Genomic DNA, 26,697 nt, shown 5'->3' with positions numbered 1-26,697 from the left:
AGCCCCTGTCTGGTTCATAACTTTTCCACATGGCTGCAAATCTTGCTGCATTAGGGGCAGCAAGGCACACCTGCCATCCATGCAAATTTCCAGAGGCTAAGACAGGACTGAAGGTACCTCCTCCCTTCTGTCGCATGAAGTAATTCCCATGCCCTAGCCGTGGGGCTTAACTTTTGAGCTGCGGGGGCTGGTAGGGTGGAATCCTAGAATCTTAAAGAGTTGGAAAGGGACCCTGAGGGTCATCTAGTCCAACCCCCTGCGATGCAGGCATCTTAGCTATAGCGTCCATGACAGATGCCCCATCCAGGCAGGAAGCCCTACAGGAGGTGGCGCCAGAGCCATGGGCACACATTCGAATTCTGCCCCCATCCTCACCAAGGCCCATTTCACAAGTGAAACACCAACGCCGAGGAAGTGCCATCCCTGGACCAGTTGGAGGTAAGAAGGTGAGGGCAGGCCCAGGTCTCGGTGGGGCACTGCCCCCTTTGCCCTGGGGGGCTAGTCTTGACTGAGTATGCACGCATGTGAAGTGCGGGGAAGGGAGAAGAAGAAGAAAATGTAGAGGAGGAGCAGGAGTTTTTCCCTCGTGGCTGTGACGGACTGGGAGAGGAGGAGGAGGAGGAGGAAAGAGGCGGGAGCAGGCAGGGAAGCGAAGCAGCAGCGACTGGGCTTTCCCGTTGCCGCTGCTGCCCTTGCGCCTTGCTCCACATTCGCTCGGGAGCAGCGCCGCGAGAAGTTCCTCAGGCCTCCGCTTGCGAATGAAACCATAACAAACCACCGAGGGCCCAATGGGAAGGACCCGAGAGCGGCAGGTTGCGAAAGAAACCGCGCGGCGACGTTCCCAGCGCCGGCCCAGAAGGCAGCCTTGACCGACGGAGGGCGCCTCGGCTCGCCCAAGGGTTCCCGCCCTCGCGCCGCCTTCGGTGGAGGAAGGAGGCAGCCCACGCCCACGCCGGCGGCTCTGGGGGCCGCAGCCGCCCAAAACGCCGACCGTGCACCGTCCGGCTTGACGGGAAGGAGCCGGCGCCGGAGAACGAGCGAGCGGGCGGGCGGCGTGGCGGGTGCCAGCCGGGCATGCGGGCAGGCTGCAACTGAGGCGCGCGCGCGCAGGCTGCTGTGGTGAGTGAGGGGCTTGCGCCCTGCCGTGAGGGGAGACGGGCAGGGAGTAGGGTTCGGAGGTAATAGGGGGGAGAGAAGGGTGACTGACACGCCTGTGGCTCCCCTCTCGGCGCCTTTTCCACTTGTGGAAGCGAGGTCCCCGTGGGAAGCTAGGAACTGCCCGGGGATCCGGACTCGAGCGCCGCCGCCGCCGCCGCCTTCTTCAAGCGCCTCTGGCTTCGCGCGGAGACCAAACTGTTGCTTCGCCCAGCTGAGGCGCGCGCGGAGGAGGAGGTGGGTGGACAACGTGCAAAGCAAGGAAAAAGAGTTTTCTCCGGGACAGTGGGGAGCGACAGGACAGCGGGGATCGGGAACGCGGGACGCCTCTCTCCTCTCCGCAGTTTGAGTCACGGAAGGAGCAGCTTCCCTTCTTCTCCTAGCGATGCTAGCACAGTTGCAAAGCTAAGCAGGGTCCGGTGCGGCTCCAAGTTGGATGGGAGACCGTGCCTGGATTCCTGCATGACTTAATGACCCTTATGGACCCCTTGCAACTCTGCAATTCTATGATTTGCTTGCATGCACTCTCCTCTGAGCATGAGTGTAGCCAGGATTTATGTTAGGGTGGGGGCCAGGACACCCATCGGTCGCCCTCCTCTGTCTAGCAGATTCGGAAGGAAATGTCTCAACAGCAGTTGTTTCAAATTACTTTCTTTGGAACCCAAGGCAGCTCAGAAAAATCTGTCAAAATCTTTCTACAATTTCTAAGTATTTTTATTTATTTACTTGGTTTTTGTGGTGGTGATGGGGGCAGCCATCCCCTGCCTCTGTCCATGCTTCTGGGTGGTGCTGTTTGGGGGATTGGGCCCCATCACCCTGCCCGGACAGAGCGTGAAAGTGTGAGTGAACAGACAGAAATGGTGGCTGCTCCTCCGTTGGAGTTCCTGGTGGAGTTCCTGGGGTCACCTTTCGCTCCCTCTAGGTGACCCAGCTAGAACCAGGCTTCCTTTCAGCACTGCCCAAAGAGAGAAGGCTTTTTTTCCAGCAGGTAGAGCGAAGATGGGAGCCTGTGGGCCCTTCCAGACTGGCAGCTCCCATCTTTCCTAACCATGGGCCATGCTGGCTGAGGCTGATGGGAGAAGTTGGATCTAAAGGGCCACAGGTTTCTTCACCTTTGAGGTAGAGCCTTCCAGCAGTGCCGGATTTAGGGCAGTGCAGGCTGTCGTCGTCCCCCCCCACAGGGCGCCGAGCCAAGGGGGCGCAAAATAATAACGAAACCTATTTGTCATATTGGGTGTGTGTGCCAAAATTTGTCCTTGCTCAGGTTGCCGTATTGCCCAAATCCGCCCCTGCGTTCAGAGGGAGAGGGCAGGTGTGCAATTAGAGATGGGAGCAGCCGTGACCTGCCCTTGCCTTGTTAGCAAAGCTGGCAGGATTGCCAACAAGGGAAGAATGAACTTCTCATCACCACCACCAAGAAGAAGTGTGTTTAATTTAATGTATGGACTTCAGAGTAAGTGTATCATTGCAGCAGGCAATTGCCCATGTTCATACGCTCAGGTCTCTGGGCTACTAAATGCCTGTTTGTTGTTGTGACTGACTCTGATGCAGCCAAGCTAGAGCAGATGTTTGGGGTTTTTTTGGTAATCCTAATCCACAATCCATTGAGCGCCACCATTTCGATTTTCCTCTGCAACATGTTTGGTTCTGATGAAGCCATTCTGGCATAAGCTCTTACCTTTGCTTTATTCATCCAACCGCCTTGGGGCCAATGTAAAAGTGTTTTCTCCCCTCTCCCTCTCCCTCTCCCTCTCTCTGTTTGCAGTTCCTGCATCCATCATTTGACTGCAATGCTAATCTGGCTAGAATACACACACACACACACACACACACACACACACTCTTCTTCTTCTTCTTCTTCTTCTTCTTCAAAATCCAGACAGTGGGTCCTTCCAGACGGTTGCTAATTTGAGGGTGGTATTCAACCACGTACTGGCAAATTCAGTTTGTGCAATTAAAGTGAACATGGTGCTCTTGCACAACAGAACTACAGTGTTACCTTGGTTTACATACGCTTCAGGTTACATACTCCACTAACCAGAAATAGTACCTCAGGTTAAGAACTTTGCTTCAGGATGAGAACAGAAATCGTGCTCCAACGGGGCAGCGGCAGCGGGAGGCCCCATTAGCTAAAGTGGTGCTTCAGGTTAAGAACAGTTTCAGGTTAAGAATGGACCTCCGGAACGAATCAAGTACTTAACCCGAGGTACCACTGTACTGGCAAATGCTCAATAAACAGCTGATGTTGTATAACCTCCCTGCAAACTCTGTGCAAACCAGTCAGAATGAATGCTCAATAGACAGGTTGTCTTAAGTTAGGGCTGCGGCGCTGCCTTTGTTTTTGCGCTGAGTGCCTTGTCCCAGTCGCCTTTTCAATCACTTTGTGATCGCTAGCCAGCTCACTTCATGGGCAGGCAGTAGCACTGGAAAAGGCTGAATCCTTGGCTACTGGAGAGTGGAAAGAATTGCAATAAGGCTCCAACCCTGAGAGATAATATTACTAACAGGAGTGGAACTGCCTTCTTTCGGGATATATGTTTACAAGAGTGCCTGGACAGCCAGATATATTTAAACCAGGATTCAGTAATAATCCTGGGTGACTTGTAAGGCTGAAACCTAATCATTCATTTGGGTGACTGCAGACTGGGATTGAGCCGGGGCTCTTCGTTGCATTGTCAGGCCGCAGATAAGATGCAAAGGGTTGGCTTCTTCCCTTATCTTGGACCTCCCTTGTGACAATCAGAGGGCGGCTCTTTAAGGAACGGTGTCCCTAAGGATGAGACTCTTTTTGTCAGCCATGCAAAGTATTATACACTTAAGCAGCCGTGCTACCCTAACCTCTGTACCTACATTCATTTGGAAGTTGGCTAATGGTACATAACATAAAATAATAATTGTGACTGCAACAACAATAATAACGCCAATGAATTCGCGGCAATCTTTTCCATTTACTGTTGAGCGGGAAAGCTAACAAATAGACGTAATTGATTATAAGCCAGAGTTTGAAGTCACTGAGCCTTGTGGGCAAATGCCTATTGCAAGGCAAATTGTTGGCTAATCGATGCATGAAATAGAGTGGCACCAAGTGGAGATTAAATGCTCTAAGGTTCGCCACTGCTGAGGCCGATAACAGTGATGAATTCACTGTGTTATCAGATATAGCCAGGAGCTAAAGTCTCTCTCTGTGTGTGTTTTGCTACTTGCATTGTGTCTACCCTCTAAACTGCTCTGGATTTGAGAACGGTTCCGAGATTTTCCAAATTAAGGGTGGTGCGTAAATGACCTAAAAAAACAACAACTAAATAAAGTACATGCTTGTCTGAGAAATTTTTAGTAAAATTTCTGTAACACAATACTTGCAGCTTGTGGTGGCTTTTCATTGTAAGTGTGTTACTGGGAATGGCTGGATATTACTTCTTTACAACATTAATTGTCCCTTCACTAAGGGTGGATCTACACACGGGGGGACGGGGGGACACGACGCTATAAATAAGTCAGAAATTAATTAAGAAAAAAAACACTATGGAAAATCGCAAAGAATGTTTTTTGCTCTTCAGCGCCATCCTGTGTTGCATGCTTATAATGCATTCAAAACGCTGTTTTCTGACTAATGGAGCTGAGTCCTAAGTCTGAGGACCAAGCTAGATGTGATGGCAGTGGAACCGTTCGTTTAAACAGGGCTCTTTTTAAACAAAAAGGGGACAGAACTTGGTAGCATAATTAGCTGGCCTCAGGGATTGTGGACTTCATTCCTTGCCTGCAGCTCACTTGCCTACAGTCTATGTCTCAAGGTGCTCCTTTTCCTCATTCCAGCTGCGAATAAAGTGCTTGGAGAGAGAGCGCAGTGAGGAGGCAGCCATTGGTTTGGGTCAGGATTCGGCATTCCTCATGCACATCATCCTTTTACTGCTGAGCATATTTTTCCTGCCTTTTTTTCTACATCAGGATTTGCACAATTTTCACAGAGCTTCAAGGGACCACAAGGACCAACCCCCTGCAATGAAAGGAATCTTTTGCCCAACATGGGGCTCAAACTCACAACCCCAAGATTAAGAGTCTCATGCTCTACTGACTGAGGTACCTGTAGCTGATGGGCCAAATGTGGCCCCCAGTTCCGTCTGGCCAGATCTCAGATCTCATCATAGCCCACATTCAAGATGGAATACGCCCCAAACTATGACAATGATTCACGTTTGCATGTTTGCCATGGTGCAAGATTGGCGGGCAGGTGGAAGCGTCTAGCTTTTGTGTGGCTTGATTGCAACCTCCTTTGCAAAGGTGAGAGTCAACCCCATCGTTCCACCCACTTTTGCTTCTGATCCCACCCACTTGGCCTCTGGCCCTGCCAGCCGTTTGCTTCTGACGCTCAGAAGGTTATTTGTGAGAAAAAATGTGGTGCTTCAGCTGAAGAAGGGTCCCCACCCCTCTCCTGCTTCAAGAGGGCTTAAGAGAACAAGTCAACAGTGTAAACTTTTCCACTTTAAATTACATGCCCTTCATTCTTCCAGTGTAGGAAGAATAAGATTTTGCATACAGCGATCTGAACAAGAGTACTTCCGATACTGTTAATTTGTGTCAGAACAGTTGATGTTACAGGTAGGTAGCCATGTTGGTCTGCTGTAGTCGAAACAAAATAAAAAATTCCTTCCAGTAGCACCTTAGAGATGAACAGTTGATGTTATCTTTATTCTTGTTTATACTTACTGGGGCAGCAGAAGATTAGTCACACGTGTAAAAAATAGTTTCAACTGGAAGAAACATTCTCTGCCATGAGAAAAGACTCAGACTTGGTCACATGCATGGCGTACATTTAAAGCACATGGCTTCCCCCAGAGAATTATGGGAACTCTTGTTTACCCACCCAGAGAGAGCTACAATTCCAAGCACCCTTGGCAAACCGCAGTTCCCAGGATACCATGTGTGGTGTGGATATGCCCAACCAACTCAAATGAAGTTTTTCTGTTATCAGCTCCATTGATATTGGACTTTTAATGTGTCTCACCTGTGATTTGAATTAAGATATTGTCTGAAAGCCAAAGCAACAACAAACTAGGAACATTCTGAATTAAAATTCTACAACACGTGTCACATTCTCCAATGAAATATTCTGGACATTATTCCCAACTCATTCCAGCTACTTAATTATGCAATGTGTGAAATAGAGGAAAACATGCTTGATATAGTGCTTATGGCTTGATGGCTATTGATAGCAACATGGGTATTTTTATCTTTCCTCTCTTTATATAAGTTTTGGATGTGCACTGGAAAGCGAAACGAAAATATACCCTGTACCAGGCTGCAAATCCTAGATTTGTCTAGGTTGGACTCTTATTTTACTTTCAGTCCACTGTAATCAAGACATTTCAGGGACTTTGAAGGCGCCTGCTCGTGGCTTTACGAGATCAAAAATCACTTTGGCTCTTTTCCTGCTTTCAGAATGCAAACAACGTTTGCAGGCGTGGTTGGTGCAACTTTTGCAGTGGCCCAAACATGCATGCACAAACTCCTGTAATGAGGGCAGTGTAGATATAGGAATACCGGAGGGGCTGTGACCCCGCCCACTCTGCTCATCAACTCCCCACCAACCCCTCCAGAAGACACTTTTATTTGCTGAATTATCTGCCCAATCATCCCCACAAGGCCGGTGTGGTCACACTGGGTGCCACACTGCAGGGGCGCCAAACAGTGCTGCAGAACGGAGTGCAGGAGGTATGGCTGGGATTTGAACCTGTGACCATCTGCATGCAAAGCAAGATGCGCTACCATTGAACTATGGCTCCCCCAGGTGTACAACCCAGTTTCTGAGCATGGAATGTCCCCTCTGGATCTTGGCAAGTGTGCTTTTGCTGCCACAGGTCAATGAAACTGCTTTTCTGAAATCCTTTATGCTTTTTTTTGGGGGGGGGGGGAGGAAAGCTTCATTTGCATTGTGTTCCCAGTACCAATATCTTTGCAACTGATTCTGTATTGAATTGTCTAGACTAGAAGACAAGAGGCTGAGATATGGTGACTCTGCACAGCTGTGTATTGTTTTGTTGGCCGACATATTGAAGTATCCAGTCATCCCAATCAAGGCTCAATCCAGTAATCTCTGCTGACTTCCAATCCTGCTCTTGGTATATACTGCCCGGGTGAAGAGCAAAGCTTAAGGGGGAAAGGATATGATGGTGACGAAAGGAGTTGGCACATACATATTTAGTAAATAGTATGGAGACCGGCTTTATAATGTCTTAAATGCTGAGAATATTTCCTCATTACAGGCTGAGATGCCAACTCTTTATTTAGTCCTCAACTCCGGGAGTCTTTAAATGAAAGCTTTGTCATGACGTTTCTAGGTTAGATACCATGTATAGACTTCCTAAACCGTAATTTCAGAAGATCTTAAATTATGAAAGTCTCCAGAGTCTAAATTTGTGGTAACTAGAGATGTACTGGGTGTCTGCCCTTAACAGGTTTTAGCATGGCTGCAGTAGCTTTGAACTAGAGGAGTATGGTACAAAAATGGCCCACAATGTCTAACATTAGCATTGCATAATATTGTCTTTCCGTGTGTGGCTCGCCTCTGTTGACTTTTAATTATTTACTCACGCCTGGGAAGTAATAAAGTGATGATAAGACACACTTGTGGACTGCTTTTCACTTGGATTATTCAAAGGTATCTTCTGTACAATATATTTAAATAATTGCAGTATTCAATAGACATTGTTACGATTGGCCAACACACCAATCAAACTAACTTGTCAGATGTTATGTGATCATGGTCAAATATTATCCAGTCTTTTAAACAGCTGATGATGCTTGAACAATTGAGGTTTTGCCCACTTGGCAGAATTGCCTTTGAAAACCAGCTTTAAAAAAATGCTATTGCTTTCCATTATTTCTGTTTATAAATTTATTTTTCCTATTATTATTATTATTATTATTATTATTACTCTTGGCACACTTTCATAGGTAGTTATTTTTCTTGGAAATGTTAATAAATATTGCACAAAGTATTTCCCCCCAACTCTATCTTTTTATAAATTATAGAATCATAGAATTGTAGAGTTGGAAGGGACCCCAAGGGCCATCTAGTCCAACCCCCTGCAATGCAGGAATCTCAGCTAAAGCATCCATGACAGATGGTCATCCATTCTCTGCTTAAAAACCTCCAGGGAAGGAGGGTCCACAACCTCCCAAGGGAGACTGTTCCACTGTTGAACAGCTCTTCCTGTCAGAAAGTTTCCCCACATGTTTAGTCACGATTCCCAGGTAAGATCCTCCCCCTAGTGTGTGGGCAGGGTGGTCCCTCCCCCTACCTGGCCTGATCACCTTGGCAACACCTCCCCAGGCGGGATTGGGCAACTGGCTGAGGTAGGTGGAGACCTCCAGGTACCCCACCTGGGGAAGGTGAAGCCAAGCCTGTGTTAATGGTGCTGCATAGGGTCCAGGGGGCTGCGCGCGACCACGCAAAGGGCGCCCCCATTTAATGTGGGGAGCGGTCATTCTTGTAACTTGAAGCTGTTGGTTCAAGTCCAGCCCTCCAGAGCAGGAGAAAGCAAGCTTGTTCCTTCTTCTATGTGACAGCCCTTGAGATATTCGTATGTATGTATGTATGTATGGAATCCAGAAATGTTTTGTGTCTTCATTTTTACCAGAAATCTTGCATATTCCAGTGCAGGAAAGATATACTTATCTTTTTTTCTTCTTCTTAAAGAATAAGCCTGCATGTTCTAGTGTTTAAAAAAAGAAAGAAAGAAAAAGAAAGCCATTAATTTTGTGAACCAGCACTCCATCAGAGAGATCCGGTTGCAAACCCTTTCCCTACAAATCAATTTGCATTTTGCATTGTTACACTAAATGGAAAGTTAATGATTCATTGCTGTGTGTATAAGATGACCACATTATTTGTGCTTGAGGGCTTCCCACAGGCATCTGGTTGACCACTGTGAAAACAGGATGCTGTGCAAGAGGGGGGCCTTTGGCCTGATCCAGCAAGCACTTCTTTATGTGAAAGGAACATTATCAAACCCCAATCAAAACGTTTGTCTTCATATTTCACATTTATGTTGTTGTTTTCTTGGCGTTCTTGGTAGCTCCTCTAGTTCCACGCAGCTGCTTCTTCTGAGTTACCTATTGACTTAAAAGGTGTGATCGCACCCAGTGGCAGAGGAACCCTTTCTGGTACCCAGGGTGGGACACCGAGGGATGGGGCGAACCACCTGGCAGCGCACGTCCATATGGACTGCGCATGCGCGGCAACCCGTACAGACGCCACGCGAGCGGCGCCCATACTAACTGTGTGTGCGCCCTCGGCTGCTCTACAGCTGGAGGGGGGGCAGCTGGCCATCTTGTCAACCCCCCTAGAGTGGTGCCCAGGGTGGACCACCCCTCCGCCCCCCTTCGTATGCCCCTGATCGCACCCATGAGCTTGGCCATGTTGCTGAGAATGCAAGGAGACTAATCCTCATAGCTGTTTCCCATCTCCCAGTTTTGTATCTTGGGAAGGCTCCTTATCAAGTCACGGGGTGCAATTCAACATTGCATTTGTTCCATCTGTGCAAGCAGTTCGGCTTGCCAGACAGAATGATACACCCACCCACCCTGTATGCCATTTTAGGGGTTCTGCCCCCCCACCCCAAAGCCTTTTGCAGGGGATGTGAGGGGCATGAAGCACTACTGTGCAAGATGAGCACCTTTCTAGAGATGATATCATTATCCATTGTGCACTTCAGGACTTGAAACGCATGTGGGGTGGTGAGACACACACCTTCAGCTGAAATCCTGGTCGGTGGCTCTGTGAGAATACAGCAGAAGCAAAGCAGGAAGTTGAGTACACAGTGTCTGTAAAGAACAGGCAGCATGTTCTTTTTCCTGTGAATAACAATGCAGGCAAGGTGTTTCTGCCATGGGAAAGTTCTGGTCAGGCAATATCAACAGAATTACCCAGAGTCCTGAAAACTAGACAGGACAGGGATTGCTTATACCCTCCTCTGCAAATAACATAAGTTCCACCTGACCTTAAAGGCTGTGCATTCAAACACACCTCTGGAAAAAGTAACATTGGTGCCCACCAATATCAGACCCTCCAAGTGTCCCTCTTTTCCAGGGGCAGGCCTGGATTTACAGCAGCCATCCCGGTTTCTGATTTGATCCCGGAATGTCCGACTTTTCTTTAGGACATCCCTATTTCATTGGAGAAATGTTGGAGGGTATGAAGTTATGCGACCCCCCTGAGCCAAGGAGATAAGTAACTGTATAACCTTTAGAAGACATCTGAAGGCAGCCTTGTATAGGGAAGTTTGTTTTAATGTTTTATGCTTTATTATGTTTTTATATAAATTAAGGGGTGGCAGAGATTTTTCATGGAATCCCACAATGAAACAAATGAGCCCGTCCTTTTCCAACCTTGCAATTCTTCCTTGGGTAAGTAGGAGCATGTGGAGATGAGCTCCAATGGATCACAGTCATGGAGGTCCAGTGCTCTTCTTCAACAAGGAAGGGCCTGGCTCAGAGGAGCCCCAAAGGTCACCAGCTAGTCTTTGATTCAGTTGTTTTGAGGCCCAGAAAAAGGGCCAAAATGTTTGGGTGGACTGACCCAGGGAAGCTTAACAGCACACATGTGATTCTTGACATGGTTGTTGGAGGCCTCCTTCCTCTGTTCATTTACCTTGGGCAAGGCTTTATAGGTTGCTCAATCAAGCAAAGCATCCTCTCTGTTTAGAGGGCTTCGTATCCCAAGGAGACTCCTGCCCTCTCTGTCTGGCCCTCAGGACTCTCCCCAGACCACACCACTTCTCCTGAGGCCATGTCCCTCAGCAGTCTTGCTTCACAGCCTCCTTGAGTGTGTTTTTTTTTGCCTGACTGGAATGTGCCCTTGAACTCTGATGATATCTTTCGCTCGCCTAGATGAGGGATGAGAGGTCTGTGTAGAAACCAGCATATGATACAAAGGTAAATTGTAAATTTGTTGCCTCTGGCTCTGCACAAAAGCTTGTCCAGAAACAAAAAAATGCAGTCCTCTGGCTGACACAGGTTCCCTCACCATTGGCTACTGTATTCCTTCCTCTTCCTTTAAGTCTTCAAACTCTGAAGTTACCTCACAGGGAACCTGATTCTTCATGCGCTTGCCAACACACTGTTGACAGGAACAAGAAGAGGACAGGATCAGACTGGTAGGGAATGAGCAACACTAGTGCTATTTGAGTAGCTATAGCAACTAGGGAGGAAAATTGTGAGTTCTATGGTTCGCAAGTGATAGAGGGATAAGGAGAGGCCTTAGTTGCATAAATTGTGGCAGGTCTGCTGTTCTTCCCAAAAGTAATGGCCTACCTGACTCAAAGGTGACGGCTTCAAGCTTAGCAAAGCATTTCCTTCTTGCACCTTTCACCACTGTGTACCAGAAGGGATTTCAGCAGGTTTACCTGGCTTTATATACTACACCTGCTGAAATGCCACTTCCTATACTTGGGGTGGACAGAAGGTAGGGTGGTAGATCTTTGGATGATTTGAAGTTGACCATCAAGGATGCTAGACTCCCAGTATTTAACAATGACAACAACAAAATGCCCCCGTCCCTCCACATTACAGTGCTGAAATGAAGGAAGCGGAAGCAAAGGTTACCAGGATTGGATTGTTGTGTGGAAGAGCTGCAAGGTCCATTCAGTTCTGGGATTTAGAACTATTTCCTGGTCACAAAGTTCTTTAATTCTAAGTGGACATCTTTTGTACCTGGCTCCAGTTAGATCTTGGGGTTCAGTGGGGGGCGGTGAAATGAAGTTGGTTCTCACAAGCTGAAGGCTGCCCTCACCTCTGTTCCACACAGTTGTTGGAAGTGTGGGAGCTCTGTCAACTTTTTCATCCAACTGCCCATGTGCTCTGGGAGGAACGCAGAACCTGAGTGACTGTGTCACAATTAGCACACAGTGTGCACATTTTAAGTTAGAAGCGGCGAGCGACGCCTGCTTAGCTGACTCTTGTGTGCCTAAATAAAGCTAGCAACCTAGGAGAGTGAAAATTATTACCTAGCATACAAATTATAGAGAATATATGCAAATATACATAACAAACACGACTCCTAGTGAAACAGAACTTGCTTTTAAGGTTGCGGCAGAATTGCCACTCCTAATCTCTTAAACATTTGATTGATTGATTGATTGATTGATTGATTGCCCTGAAGGGTTTCCAAATGTTTCCCCTGAGGCTCGGGAGTTCTTAAAGAACGGGGCAGGACTCCTTAGTAAAACTGGGAAAGGCTCAGGTGCCTCTTGCTCATCACATCAAATATATGTGCCTGATATTGCGACCAATACGGTGGGATAGAAATGTAATAAATTTAGTAAATTCCATGTGATTAAATCCATGGACGGGACATTTGGGACATTTAATTACATAAATAAGCCGTTTGTAAAGGCATTTATATATTTAATTTACACTCTGGGTTTTTGTTTTTTTAAATATTAACGGGCACTTAGAATGTCTTGCCATAAAATGACAAAGAGTATCTGATTCATTTGGAAGAGTGTTGAATATGCTTGGATCTGGAGTCTGACACGTGGCTTGCTTGTGGCGTGTAGGAACTCTTAAAATGGGGCATTTCCATATAAGGACTCTACCTAAAAACATCAAGGTTCTGAAACCGGAGTAAAAGGCATAAATGTGCACATAAATGGATTTAGCTTGCCTGCTTCGCATAACCTGTGTAGTTGCATGATTTGACTTTTGAAGGTGAGAAATATTTGTTTGGGACAGCTTCCTTATCCATGGCAATTCCAAGATGGCACCACTCCTATCCTCCATTTTTTTTAACCTTTCTTTTTCTCTCCCCCTTAGGATGCCATACTCTAATCCAGGATGAATGAATGTCACTATGATAAACGCATGGACTTCTTCTATAACATGAGTAACACAGCCACAGCAGATGAGTGGACGGGGACAACTCTCGTCATTGTCTTATGTTTTGGGGCCTTCTTTTGCCTCTTCATTTTCATCTCCAATTCACTGGTCATAGCCGCTGTGGTCAAAAACAAGAAGTTCCACTTCCCTTTCTACTACCTGCTAGCCAACCTAGCAGCTGCGGACTTCTTTGCAGGCATCGCTTATGTATTCTTGATGTTCAACACTGGCCCAGTCTCCAAAACGCTAACTGTTAACAGGTGGTTTTTGCGACAGGGCCTTCTGGACACTAGCCTGACGGCTTCTCTGGCCAACTTGCTAGTCATTGCCGTTGAGCGCCACCTGTCTGTTGTTCGGATGAGGGTCCACAGCAACCTCACAAAGAAGAGGGTCACATTTTTCATTTTGTTGATCTGGGCCATAGCTATTTTCATGGGCGCAGTGCCCACCTTGGGCTGGAACTGCCTGTGTGACATCTCAACCTGCTCTTCGCTGGCTCCTATTTATAGCAGGAGTTACTTGATATTTTGGACCGTCTCCAACCTGGGGGTTTTCTTCATCATGGTGGTGGTGTACATAAGAATCTACATGTACGTCCAGAGGAAAACGAATGTTTTATCTCCACACACAAGTGGATCCATCAGCCGCAGGAGGACTCCAATGAAACTTATGAAGACAGTCATGGCGGTCTTAGGTAAGAGGATGTGGAGGGCAGATGTGCTTGTGTTGTATCATCATCATTCAGTTTGAGAAGGATGGTAGATCTTGGTTGAGCCACCTGTGGTTACATTTCCAGTGATTAGGGCCCACTTTGTCCTTATCATAGGATGGGGGTTCTGGGATGTTGGGATGGAAACTCACCATGTGTCTTCAGCTGCAAGAGGGTGTTATTACTCCACGCCTCATCCTTTCTCTTGGATCTATGTTCGTGGTGCCATGGGAGGCCTACACAGCCATTGACCTGATTATTGGCCTTGGGCTGCTTATGAATCATTAGGCTGCTTATGAATAATAACCAGCTTTAGTTTACAAAGTGGGTAAACAGAGCCATTTAAACTGCAGATGGAGGATGTATCTACCTGCAAGCTTCTTGCATTCACAGCATGCTGAAAAATTATAAATGTGAGGTATGGTAACAACACCCTCCCTTCTTCAAATGCAATATCTTAGGAGGTGGCTTGTGCATTTCTCCTCCTTTAGGGTTTCTGACATTCATGCTGATAGCTTGACTTCACACCCAACCCTACTATTCTGCTCTAGGGTTTGTGGTAGTCATGCACAGGGATGGACAGATCTGTCAATTTTGGCTCTCTCGGTTCCTCATTTTTCCAGTTTTAAATTCGGTTCTCCACATTTCTGCAGCCAAAAATAAAATCACCAGGAAAATTCACTAGCATTTTAGTGTGAATTCATAAACACATTTTTACATGCAGTATTGACTACTTCTTTGCAATCATTTTCTCCTAATACAATGCATAATTTGCGTGTTTTTTTCTTTTATTAATATTGTATGTTCATTTTATGCACTTTCCTCTAATATATGCATTTTAGTCAGCATTTGTTTAGTGAACTGCATCACAAAATTTGTAGAAGTTGCGTTTTGGTTCTCATATTGTTTCATAAAGTGTGAATTTGATAGCTTTAAATACAAGCTGAATTGAATTTTAATCCCATCCCTAGGTCATGCACAGGTGGTGGATACACTGACGGGAAACCTAAGAACTAGGAATAGCAGCAATATGTCTGATTGCATTAATTGGCACCAACAGCTTTGCAACAAAGAGCAAAAGATCCCAAGAGGAAGCCCAAAGTCTCACAAACTATATGAAGCTTGTTAGTATACTTGGTAGTAGTACAAGGAAAAAAATTAGGTTGGAATCAGGCTTTAACCTAAATATATGGTCATCTGAGATGAGTTGGAATTGCCTCCAGGCACATCAACTCTTGTAAACTTGGGGGGTGGGTGGGTAGGGAAAGAGAAGCTAGTTCACTCTTTCTGTCAGGCTAGTAATAATAGTAATAATAGTAATAATAATAAATTTCTTACACACCCTTCACTCTAATGTCCTGGCCATAAATGATGTGGCTGGGCTGATGCCCTGGTTTTTAAAAATAAATAAACCAACCAATCTGTGGGCTTGTTAACTTTTGTTCACTGCGTCCCAAAATATTGAGATGGGTTCAATCTACTCCATAGATTGGCCCTTTAACCCTTTTTTGTGGTTATCCTTTCAGCTACAGCTTTAGGAAGGCTATAGGATGGGTATGATTTGAGTAAAATGGGGATGGGAGTTGGGTGTGTGTGGAACTTGGGGGTTTCATTAAGTGCCTTTTACCGCAATTCAACCACAGTATTAAGAGGAAGGTTTGGTCCCTTCCAACTTGAAATGCAGTCCTTTTATAAGTAAGGCCAGTCTAGAATCTCTCTGGTGGTTTATTGGCACTGTGATAGATCTTAACTTCCCCTGTTTATAAAGCGTATCACCTTCTACCCATTCCCTCTCCCCAGAGCTCATTCTCCTCACAATCATTATATTGCTCTGTCCCTAGTGCCCAGGTTCTGAAAACCTGCTGAGATAGAGCCTCTATTCTAATTACTGGCAGGTGAACCCTGTCCCATGATTGGAAGACTCCAACTACAGCTTCCTTCCCTGATGTAGTACCTTCTTGTTTATCTTGGGCTACAACTTCCTGTTGTCCTTGGCCATGCTAGCTAAGGGGCTGATGGGAGCTGCAAGCCAGAACATCCGGAGGGCACCACGTTGAAGGTTGGGGAAGGCTGTTATACAGAACGCCTTTATATCCAAACCAAATCTAGTATTGAATTTTCATTCTCACCGGCTTGGGCATCTACAGTGTGCAGTGCAAATATTATAACAGTCAAGGAATGCTAAGTGAGATGAGGTGACCCTGAGCATCTTGCCATGGCTGCTATTCATGTTGCGATTGCCTGTCAGGCACCGAATAGCTTCTTTCATAACCATGCCATGTCCTTTTCACAGGAGGTAACAAAAGAAAGCATTGCTGTGCCTTGGGGGAGACCGCTACTGACCCTATTGTAACATTGCAAGATATCTGTAACATGGAGGACGGCCTCTCTTTTCATAGTCCGAATGCTTCGCCCATTTATCTATTGAATGCCAGACCCAAGGACTTCGCTGCTTAGGTCTGGCATCAGAATTTCTCAAGGAGGCCTTGTTTTCTCGTAGCGCAACACAAAGTATGTGTGGGAAAGGCGGAGGGGGACGGGGACCCAGCTATTAGATCTAAACAAATACATTGTGGTTGACATAGTGAATTCAAAGTAGGGATTGTCTTCTACAATACAGCTGTCCCATTGCGAGGCACGTTTGTTTTTCCACTGGGTCAATTCAGCTAACTTTAGTAGATACAAAACGATAGCTTTGGGTAGAGCAGTCCCCCCCCCCCGCCAACTTGGGGCTCCAGCTGCTTTTGGACTACAATTCCCATCGTCCTTGACCACTGGTTCTGCTAGCTAGGGATGATGGGAGTTGTAGTCCAAAAACAGCTGGAGATCTAAGTTTGGGAAGCACTGGGGTAGATGGACATAGCAAGCTGCCTTATACTGAGTCAAGCCATTGGCCCATCTAGTTCAGTACTGTGTACTCTGGCTGGCAGCAGCTCTCCATGGTTTCAGATGGGATTCTTCCCAGCCCTACCTGGAGATGCCTTGGATTGAAACTGGGACCTGTTGTATGCAAAACACACTTACCATTTTACCACTGAGCTATGTCCCTACCCCATATAGTCTTATATTATTGACTATTACCATTGGTAGGAGGCAACACAATCTGTTTGCTTAAAGCAAAACCATGATGTGCATTCTGGGAGGTTAGAAATCCTCCCACGCCTCTCTCTTTTCTTCCCTGGGTGGTTTACATTTCCTCTCCTTCTTTTCCCTGCCTGTTTGGACATGCTGGGAGACAGGTTACAGGATACCAGAACCAACACAGTCCCAGCAAAAGCTTTGCTCTCTTATTTGTCAAATCTTACGCATCTATAGCATCAAGATGTGTTTTGAGCCATGGTTTGTTCAGGCTTCTTAGCCCCATAATTTTTCTTCAGGAATGCCGAAGTCACAGTAAAAAGCAACCTTTCTCTTACTGCTGAGTAATCCACAATAAATGGCCACACTTCTGATATCAGAGAAAGACTTTCTAAAGTTAGAGGGTGTGGAATTTCTTTTTAGTGACTTTTAACTATACTACTACAAGGAGCAGGTTACAAATGGAAGAAGGGCTTTATGGTTTGGTTGTGTGTATGTACCTAGATAATTGTATTTCGGGGGCTTTGTGGTTTGTTTGTTCATGTGTGAGTGTGTGTGCGTGCGCATGTGCACAGATGCATTGTGCCTCCCATCTCCTGATGGCTGGAACATGTCCACTGTGAGGGGCATATCTTCAACCCCCTCAGTGCAGTACTTCCTCTTTTCCTGTATGAGGGAACGTCATCCATTCACTTATAAGGGAGAGGACAAAGAAGTACAGGCTACCTCGGTCTACGAACTTAATTCATTCCGGAAGTCCGTTCTTAACCCAAAGTATTCGTAAACCGAGGTGCGCTTTCCCTACAGAGGCTGGTGCCCTTCCACCGTTTGGCTTCCAAGGCAACGTTTGCTAGCCGGAACACCTACTTCCGGTTTTGCGGAGTTCGTTGCCCAAATAGTTCGTTAACAGGGCTGTTCATAGACCGAGGTACCACTGTACACCTAGTGGGGAGTGGGGTACTATTTTGGGTCAATATCAAACTTGCCTTTGGTGATTCCGGTTCCTAGAGTTCCGGCTAGCTTTTGCTGTATCTTGGCGGTGACCTAGATTGTGCCCTTTTGACTTTGTCAGTGGAGAATCCTTGCTTAGAGCTAACTTTTCTCTGCATAGCCTGAGGCCTTCTGATGCCATTTCAGATTGTGGTGCCAATCAGGGACCGCCAACGTGTTGCCCTCCAGATCCTATTAAGACTGCTACCCTTGTGCTACAGTGAGGCATAACCTTTAAAAATTAGTTTTTAAATACAGAGAAGATCCAACCCTAAATACCTACCGTAAGCTTTTGAACTCTATATATCTATGACCCACCCACCCACAAAACTATTGCACTTTTTACCAGCAGCATGGCGGGCTGAAATTTAAGAAGCGAATACTGTTTTCCTGGCCTGAATACACAGTGATAACGAGAACTTCAGTTGCTGAATTTCTGCAGTCATTACAGGGGCAAAGAGTCTTGCCAGGGAAAGGGGGCTTCAACCCTAATTCTGAAAACTTGTAGCGGCAATTGGTTTTTATTACTAAGTTTTTAAAGATACCTGAGCAGGAAAGCAAGTAGAACGAATACCCAATAAGCCTTCCTCAAATAAGTACTGCTAACAAGAATTGCAATTGCCTCTGGATGAAAGGTTCCCAGTGCACATATTTGCACTGATTCAAGTATGTTTTGCTGCCTTTCAGTGGGAAAGCAGAGCCCGCTGGTGCAAACCGCTTGTAAAATAATGCACTGCCGTGACTTTACCCAGCTCATACCGAAATGGATGGCAACGCTCTCCATAAATTTTGGCAGGGCCAGATAAGGGCTTAGTTTCACAGTAAGCTATAGCCTATTAATTTGCTCAGGAGAGCAGCATTTTCACTCCAGTCAGACGTCATGCCAGTTGCTTTTCAGATGTTTCTGATTCCTTTTCCTATTATGTTGGGAGATTAGAATCTAGCTGGGTTTCTTTAAATGACAGTTTCCACTCTCTGGAAACTACGTATTTTAGTCACAATGCCTTCAATTTATTTTGAGTGCCTTCCTTTTTATCTGAAACAGTTTTCTGGTTGTCAGCCGTTGAAGATGTTTAGACTTGTAGCCTGTGTGAGAATTCATTTCATATTTCCATTTCCTAGAAAACAGACCAGAAATAGTTCTGCATTATTGCCATTCTGCCTGCTTCTTTCTGTTCCAACGTGATACCAACATCTAGATTACAAGAACCCTTTCTAGGCTGCCTTTTTCAGCATCCTGTTTTCCAGAGCTAACCTGATCCATAAATAAGGGCTAGCTGACCCTCTTATTCTACTGCTCTCCAGCAGCTGGCATTCAGAGCCATGGTGCCTCTCATCTTGTTTTACAGCCACCAATAGTTGTATCCTCCTCCCCTACAAAAAACTTTCCAATTTGATAGTCCTCATTCACTACATCTTGTGGTGGTGAGTTCCTTGGCTTAGCTGTGCTCAGTGGGAAGAGGCACTTCCTCTGTCCTGGCCCACATCTACACTTTTCAGCTTTATTGGTTGACCCCGTGTCCCAGAATTACGATAAAAAGAAGAAAAACTCTTATCCGCTCATTGTCTTATTATTATGATTGACTAGCAAATATTTCCACCGAGTCAATTTTATCATGCACTCTCATATCTTTGGATAATGATAGCTGTCTTCTTGGGAGGCTTACCCAAGTGAGTGGTAGAGAAATTTAGATAACGTTAGACAGAAATTACTTGCTGTGGTTGCCAGTTCCATTGACCTACGTGTGCAATGTCTGTGTTACTCTGACCCTTGGACAGATAGAGGAGAGCCCTATCATCGACCCTTTTGTTCTTCTTCTTGCTCCCTTCCCCATATGATTCCCCGCTCCCACTTGAGTTTCCCTTAAGAACACAGCATGGATCCCAACCCACAATTCCATAGTCCCCAGCTTTTTCTTTGTCCTTGACGTGATCAGATCCAGATTTAGCAGAAAGTGATACAGATAACCGCTTGTCTATTCAAATATCCACTCAGCAGATGCTTCATTGCGTTTGATGGTTGTGTTGTTCCCTGCTTTTTCCTCTGAAATGAAGCCTAAAGTAGTTAATAAGTACAATCAATCAATTGCACAAGTAATCTATGAATAGAGGCACAGTGGTCCAATGTGCACGTAATGCCAAACCATGGTTTACCGGTAGTTCAGAAGCCTTTGCAAACCTAGGCGATACTTTGGGCTCAAGCACTCCCCTCTCATGTTACCCCTGCAGTCAGGAGGCAGAAATAAACCAGTATTCAGTTGCACTTTAAGCAGTCCAGGTGATCAGGAATTCACTGTGCTTTCAGTTTCATTCCTTGCCATGTGAACTACGAAACGTGGTTTAAAAGGCACACTCATCAGTTTTAAAACAAACCAACTTCCAACAATGGGTTGATACGTGGCTGGCTTGTTTAACAAGTAGGTGTTTTACGTGGCGGCTGGATCATGATATAGAGGTTTATAAAATAAAATATTTTCTTCCTTTCTTATAATAGTAGAACTCAGGATCACCTAATCAGTTGCCTATAGGTTTGCAGGCAAGAAAATAAAGTGTGCTGTTGTCTCATGAAATTCACTACTCTTCCATACTCTTCTAGACTCTCAAAAGTTTGTGAGCATGCTCAGACCTCGTTGAGCTACACATCCATGGTGGAAAGGTCTATTTAGCCAGTGCAGCTACAGTCGTATCTTGGTTTTCAAACAGCTTAGTTCTCGAACGTTTTGGCTCCCTTATGCTGCAAACCTGGAAGTGAGTGTTCCGGTTTGCGAACTATTTTTGGAAGCTGAACGTATGACGGGGCTTCTGTGGCTTCTGATTGGCTACAGGAGCTTCCTGCAACCAATCAGAAGCCTTGCTTTCGTTTCCGAACGTTTTGGAAGTCAAACGGACCTTCAGAACAGATTCCACTCGACTTCCAAGGTATGATTGTAAATGGAAATGTCACCTATGGTAGGAATTCACATCTAAGGATGAATAGGAGGTCATGTTGAGTGAGCTTTCAGCGGTCTCCTGTTGGCTGCTCTTAAAAACACAGGACAGGACTGGATGAATATTTCGTCTGATCCAGCAACACAGTGTTGTTGTTTTTTTCATGTTCTAGATGCTTCACTGCATGTAGCTTGCGCAGAAGCATCCCAGTGAAAAATGCAAAGCAGCCTTTTGAAAGGAAAGGAGGTGACATTCCAGGCAAGTCCACACATGACCTTGGTTTTTGCTAAGCTGAAGAGTGATCGGCAGTCTGTCCTAACATGCTTATATTTGAGCAGAAATGATGCTTGCAGAAACCAAAAAGCAAATAAAAAGGTCTCTCTCTCCGTATAAATTCGTATCGCTTACGTCTATATAGCTTACACTGACATTTTTTGTATTGTGCAAATGAACTGAGTAGCTGTTTCAAAAGTGATCGAGATGTACTTGGCCTTGGACTTGTCCTGTACGTGGAAGGCAGGGAGGGACAGGGCAGAGCCACACCATACAGTTAAAGTACATTTAAAGCACCTCAACCCCCCCCCCAAATCCTGTAGTTTTCACCTTATAGAGCTACAGTTCCCAGTACCCGTGTCAAACTTACAGTTCCCAGGATTCTTTGAGGAACGGCATGTGCTTTGAATTTACGGCATTGATCTGCCCACAGTTAGGTCTCACCGCCATACGCATTTTTTACAATGCCTGCAACACTGATAGGGGAATTGAAATAAAGCTGCCTATTTCAAGGTGACTGCAGGATTGGGATTTGAACTCTTGTCCCCATTCAGATTAGGTTTCCATTGCCCTACATTTGCATGGTTTGTGGGCGGGGAAACAGAGCGCTGGCATAACTTGCTGGAATATTTCTTTGCCGGCTTTAGGGGAGAAGGGAAAAGGCTTCCTAAAATGTAAGCTTTTGACTTTGATTTTTTTAAACAACAACAACAACACATAAATGGGCAGCACTTCCTCTGTGCGTCCTCTGCAGCCTGTCTTTTGTGCAGAGCTGTAATTTTCCTATTTTTGTAAAATAGGCAGCAATTGTGGCTTGAGCTAAGCACATGCTGGTTTGTGCATTAGCTCTGGCCTCTCTCCCTCCCTCCTTCTCTTTCTCTCTCTTTTTGCACTAAGAAGCATGGAATGACAAACCGGCAATGCCGGCACCAGAGATGAAAGAGCGATACAATTAGCCTGTTCCATGAATATTAATTGAGTTTGTCTGTTTTACTGTGTGGTTTTAGTCTTTCTGATTTGTTGGTTGTTGGTGAACGAAATACAAATTTATGAAATAAAAGAAATGCAGTGCTCTTGTGTGTTGGTTCATAGATTCTGACCAGCGTCACCAACCTGCATGCTTGGCTGGTCTGCACATTGTTCTGGGAGGTGTTTTGAGACAGGAGATAAATATTGCAAACGGGTTGTTGCTCTATCACAAATGGGCGACAAACCACAGTTTTTCTCAACTTATTGCAAGAAAGAAATTCGACTCGGTTTGCATTTGAAGGTGAACTTCCCAAATTTGCACTTTTTGAAACAATGCTCAAATCGAAACACAGCCATCCTTCAAAATCCAAATTTCTCTGAATTTTGCAACGTGGTTTTCCATGCATATACCAGGGTTGCTGAGGTTGGGGAGACGGATAAACCAGTGTTTGTCTTGAGCAGCAGCTGCCTCCTCCAGTGACGGCTGTGAAGGAAGCATCCCATGGTCTCTCCATGGCCGCTGCTGCCAGCTTCCTCCCTTGGGCAGCTTGAAGCAACTGCTGGAGTGCAGGCAATGAGGAGAAGAGGCTGCCATCGTCAGCAAGGCCCAGTCCCGCTTAATGTGCTGGCTCTGAGGGGCAGGCAGAGGGTAGGGCTGCCCTGGGCGGGAAGAAAGGGGAAGTAGAGCAGAGTCTCTTTTCTTCTTTTAATGCTTTGTATGTCCATGTCTAATCTTGCTCCTTTCTAAAATTTATGTACAGTGGTACCTTGGGTTAAATATGCTTCAGGTTACAGATGCTTCAGGTTACAGACTCCGCTAACCCAGAAATAGTACCTCAGGTTAAGAACTTTGCTTCAGGATGAGAACAGAAATCATGCTCTAGTGGCACGGCGGCAGCGGGAGGCCCCATTAGCTAAAGTGGTGCTTCAGGTTAAGAACAGTTTCAGGTTAAGAACAGACCTCCGGAACGAATCAAGTACTTAACCCGAGGTACCACTTTATTGGTACATGTTTTTCGTTTTGTAAATCTACCAAAGAATGAAATAAAATCTGGATTAAGTGGTTTTCTCAAGACAGTGGGGGGTGGGTGTTCTGTGTCCCATTGGTGTAGTGGTGATGTAAATGCTCTGTGGCAGGGGGAGGTCTGTGTGGCAAAAAATGGGAGGTTGAAGGGCGTCAGTTCAGGGGCGAGTGAGAAATGTTCCTGTTTTCATCTGAGGAAGATTGGAGGCTATGTAGTCCTCTTTGTCTTGCCCTAAGCCCAAATGCTTAATGCAGCAAAATGCAAACAAATGAACAAATCCAAACAAATTGAAACAAACAAACAAACAAACAAACAAACAAACAAACAAACAAACACATCCATTCTTTCTCTCTCTGATAGGTGCCTTTGTTGTGTGCTGGACTCCCGGCCTCGTCGTCCTTCTTCTCGACGGCTTGAACTGCACTCGTTGTGAGGTACAGAATGTGAAGCGGTGGTTCCTCCTCCTGGCCCTTCTGAACTCTGTCATGAACCCCATCATTTACTCGTACAAAGACGACGAGATGTCGAGCACGATGAGGCGCATGATCTGCTGCTCTTTTGAGGAGAGGCCGGAGCGCCGGTCTTCGCGGATCCCCTCCACGGTGCTCAACAGGAGTATGGACACCTCTAGTCAATACTTAGAAAATGGCATCACCCAAGGGACAGTCAGTGGCAAAGGAAACACCTGAGCCACACTCTCTCGTTCTTCCTCCTTAAGAAGTGGACTGTGGCTTGTGCAGCGGATGCAAGCAGACTGAGCACTGAACCAGCTGAGTTCGTAATCCCGAAACAGCAGAAGTGTATACTCTGTGTGCCAGGAAACCCAAACCCCAGTGTGGCCTGACATCATTGTAAATAATTATTGGATGAGAGGGGGAATATGCTGGAAGGGATGGAGAAGAATAGAAGGAGTGGACTTATTCTGCAGTGTGTGTTTTTAAAGTTGGAAAACTGTACAACCGGCATTGTGGAGTCCTCATTCTTCAGAGGCCAAGTTACCGCTGTGTGTGGCGTATACCACTACAGACTGCTGAGATGAGGCTGGTTCTCACATCTAAATGCTTAGCTATCTATATCTATTATCTATCTGTCTATCATCTCCACATAGAGAACTAGGATATCAGGCAGAAGAGTTGTAAACTAGCTTTCTGAGTCATGTTTTATTTCTCTCCGTGGAAATATTTTTATTTTATTTTATTTTAGTTGTTTTATGGAGGGCTATTCAATACTGTGAGATCCAGACCAAAGTTGCAGCCTGTCCCTACGCATGTTTACATTGGAGTATGTGCCATTTTGCTCAGTGGGGGTTTGCTTCCAAATGATATTCATTGCTTTGGATTGCAGCCCTAAAGCCCTCTTGAACTTAGTGGGACTTGCTCCTGAGTAACCATATATTGGACTGGGCTCTTCAGTCTCCTGTGTGGTATGGTGTTTGTGCTCCTCCAGTAAACATTTTTATAAATATTTTTTATGGCGTAACAGGGTTGCAAAACCAAAACAGGTCTTATTTGGCTCCCCTGCCCCATCCCAGTAAATGTAATGATTTCTGAGCATCCTGATTTTCCTTCCAAGCTGTGATTATGGGGTGGGGGAGTTCAGGAGATTTCTGCAATAAACTAATTGCACGCAAAGGCATCCAGTCCCCCAATAACATATTATTCCGTGCGTATGCAACATTTGTGACTTGTTTGTAGGGACAGAACTGTTTGCTCTTAAAGAAACAAGCCAAATAATCACTGACTGCTTCAGTTGAAGGTGGGACAATGAGGATTGATGGCGGTATTTTTAAGCCTCTGATCTTACCTTTCAGCTGTCACAAGTTCAGGCCTGAGTTGCTAGCACAAAAGACGTTGGAAGTTTGGTTATTAAATTTGAGTTTCTGAAAAATCCCGGCTTAAAAAAAAAAAAGGATTTAGACTATTGTGTGGTGAAAGTTAGACCTGTATAACAGAGGCATAAGCAAGAATATATGTGCACTTTGTGATTTATGGATTGAATCCTTTCAAGTTAGTGAGGGAAAAACTTCTTGCAAAGGCATGGGATCATACTTTTTGTTATTTCAAAGTATTTTTTTATGTGCATAGATTAATTTTCGCACTGTACTTTTTAAGTGGTTTTATCTCCTGTGGACTGTGTGTGAGATCAGTGGTATACTTCAGGCGATGGTCCAGAATTGTAAATAAATGCAATGCTTTATATCTGAGTTTGGGTACCTCATTGTTTGGGGGACCATATTCAGACACTGGGATTTTTCTAGAAGCAATACAGACACCTTTCCTCTAAACGCTGCCAGAAAACAGGACCAGAATTTGCCGCCTACCTTGGGGAGAGAAATACCACTTCTTATTAGCATGTGCTAATTTATTCAAATTCATGAATGTTTAAAATTATGCATCTCCTAGGATTGCAAAATAATAGTATGTCAAATGAGAGAAAACTGCACTTTCTCTTCTTGCATGCTCCCTGTATGAAAACAAAAATAAACAAAGTTCCAGGCCTACTTAGGTCTGGCTTAATAGCATGCCTAAACCAGTCCATCAGCCCAGTATTTTTCTCTTAACGACACCTGCTTGAAAAATGATTATCTGTGTTCAGAGATATCTGCAGTCACTGCTGCCAAATAATTATCACCAGGGCATTGTGGCAAGAAGAATTAAGACCGGAATTTGATGTTAGATCTCCTGGGGCCCAGCAGATGAAGGCTAAGCCTTGAAGGAATGATGTCCATTGTTCATGATACAGATTGCCCAGTTCCACACAGCTAGCCAACTTAGAAGTCAAAAAACAACAACAACAACGCCAGCCTACGGTGCAATGTGAAAATTTGAAAGCCTAATTGCAGGATGCCCCGTTTCTATTTTATTAGGCATGTCATTGGCTCGCATTAGTGTAACCAAGATCTAAAATTGTATACATCTCTGTATCAGTCTGCTGCTCTCATCTGATACCTGTGCACGCCCTTGCAGGTCCAGTTTCTCCTGACTGCCATATCACTCACTATTATCCTATAGCAGGGGTGTCAAACTCAAATTCATCGGGGGCCGCATCAGAATGGCCGGCGCCGCTAGAGGGCAGACGTTCTCTGGCTTGTAGGCTGCCGCGCATGTGCTGAAGAGGCGGCTTTCTTGTGTCAAAAAAGAAAAGAAAAGCGAGAATAAAAGGTGAAGGCTGGTGGCCGGCGGCGGCTACACGGGCCACATGACGAGGTTTGGCGGGCCGGATTCTGCCCGCGGGCCTTGTGTTTGACACCCGTGTCCTATAGCATCACCAACCTGTCTCTCCATTTCAGGTGCCTGCTGTACAAAGATCCCATCCTCTCTCATGATGGATTTTCATCCTCTTAACTACTGCCTGGTCATGCCTCTCCCTTTTGCCTCCAAACTGCTGGAACATGCATATGCCCACACTGCTGAGGGTGGGTGCGCTCCCGAGGGGGGCGGAGTGTGACCTGAGGGGGGCAGGGCACAGAGGGTGCCCTCCCAGGCGCGGGATAGCAGCTTGGGTGCACGGAGTGGTGCGCATGCCCTGCAGCCAGGGGCAGAGCAAGCCGCTGATGGCGGACATTTGGTGCACCACCCGCCCACAATTCCCAAGCCTCTCCCAAGCTGTCAAAACGAAAGGGGAAGGGGGAAATTCTGCCATGAAAGTGGCACAGCTCCCCCCTTACCCCGACAGCTCAGGGTAGGCTTGGGAGTC

At 45.7% G+C, this 26,697-nt stretch overlaps 1 protein-coding gene across 2 annotated transcripts; it reads left to right on the top strand.

Annotated features, from left to right (window-relative positions):
* Positions 1–641: 641 nt before the first annotated feature.
* Positions 642–25,199, top strand: LPAR3 (lysophosphatidic acid receptor 3). Of its 2 annotated transcripts, none has more exons than XM_081008778.1 (3): positions 642–1,119; positions 12,967–13,723; positions 23,362–25,199. In XM_081008778.1, exons 2-3 carry the CDS (start codon positions 12,988–12,990, stop codon positions 23,688–23,690), a joined length of 1,065 nt encoding a protein of 354 aa, XP_080864904.1. In that variant the 5' UTR covers positions 642–1,119; positions 12,967–12,987; the 3' UTR covers positions 23,691–25,199. The 2 variants fall into 2 exon arrangements, with proteins under 2 accessions (XP_080864904.1, XP_080864905.1); XM_081008779.1 differs by lacking the exon at positions 642–1,119 and adding an exon at positions 11,056–11,088.
* Positions 25,200–26,697: the final 1,498 nt, after the last annotated feature.

Source organism: Podarcis pityusensis (genome assembly GCF_964106645.2).
Source record: "Podarcis pityusensis genome assembly, chromosome: 6".
Classification (NCBI taxonomy): domain Eukaryota; kingdom Metazoa; phylum Chordata; class Lepidosauria; order Squamata; family Lacertidae; genus Podarcis; species Podarcis pityusensis.
Note: the sequence above shows the minus strand (reverse complement) of the source record. Positions and strands in the feature narration are given on the sequence as shown.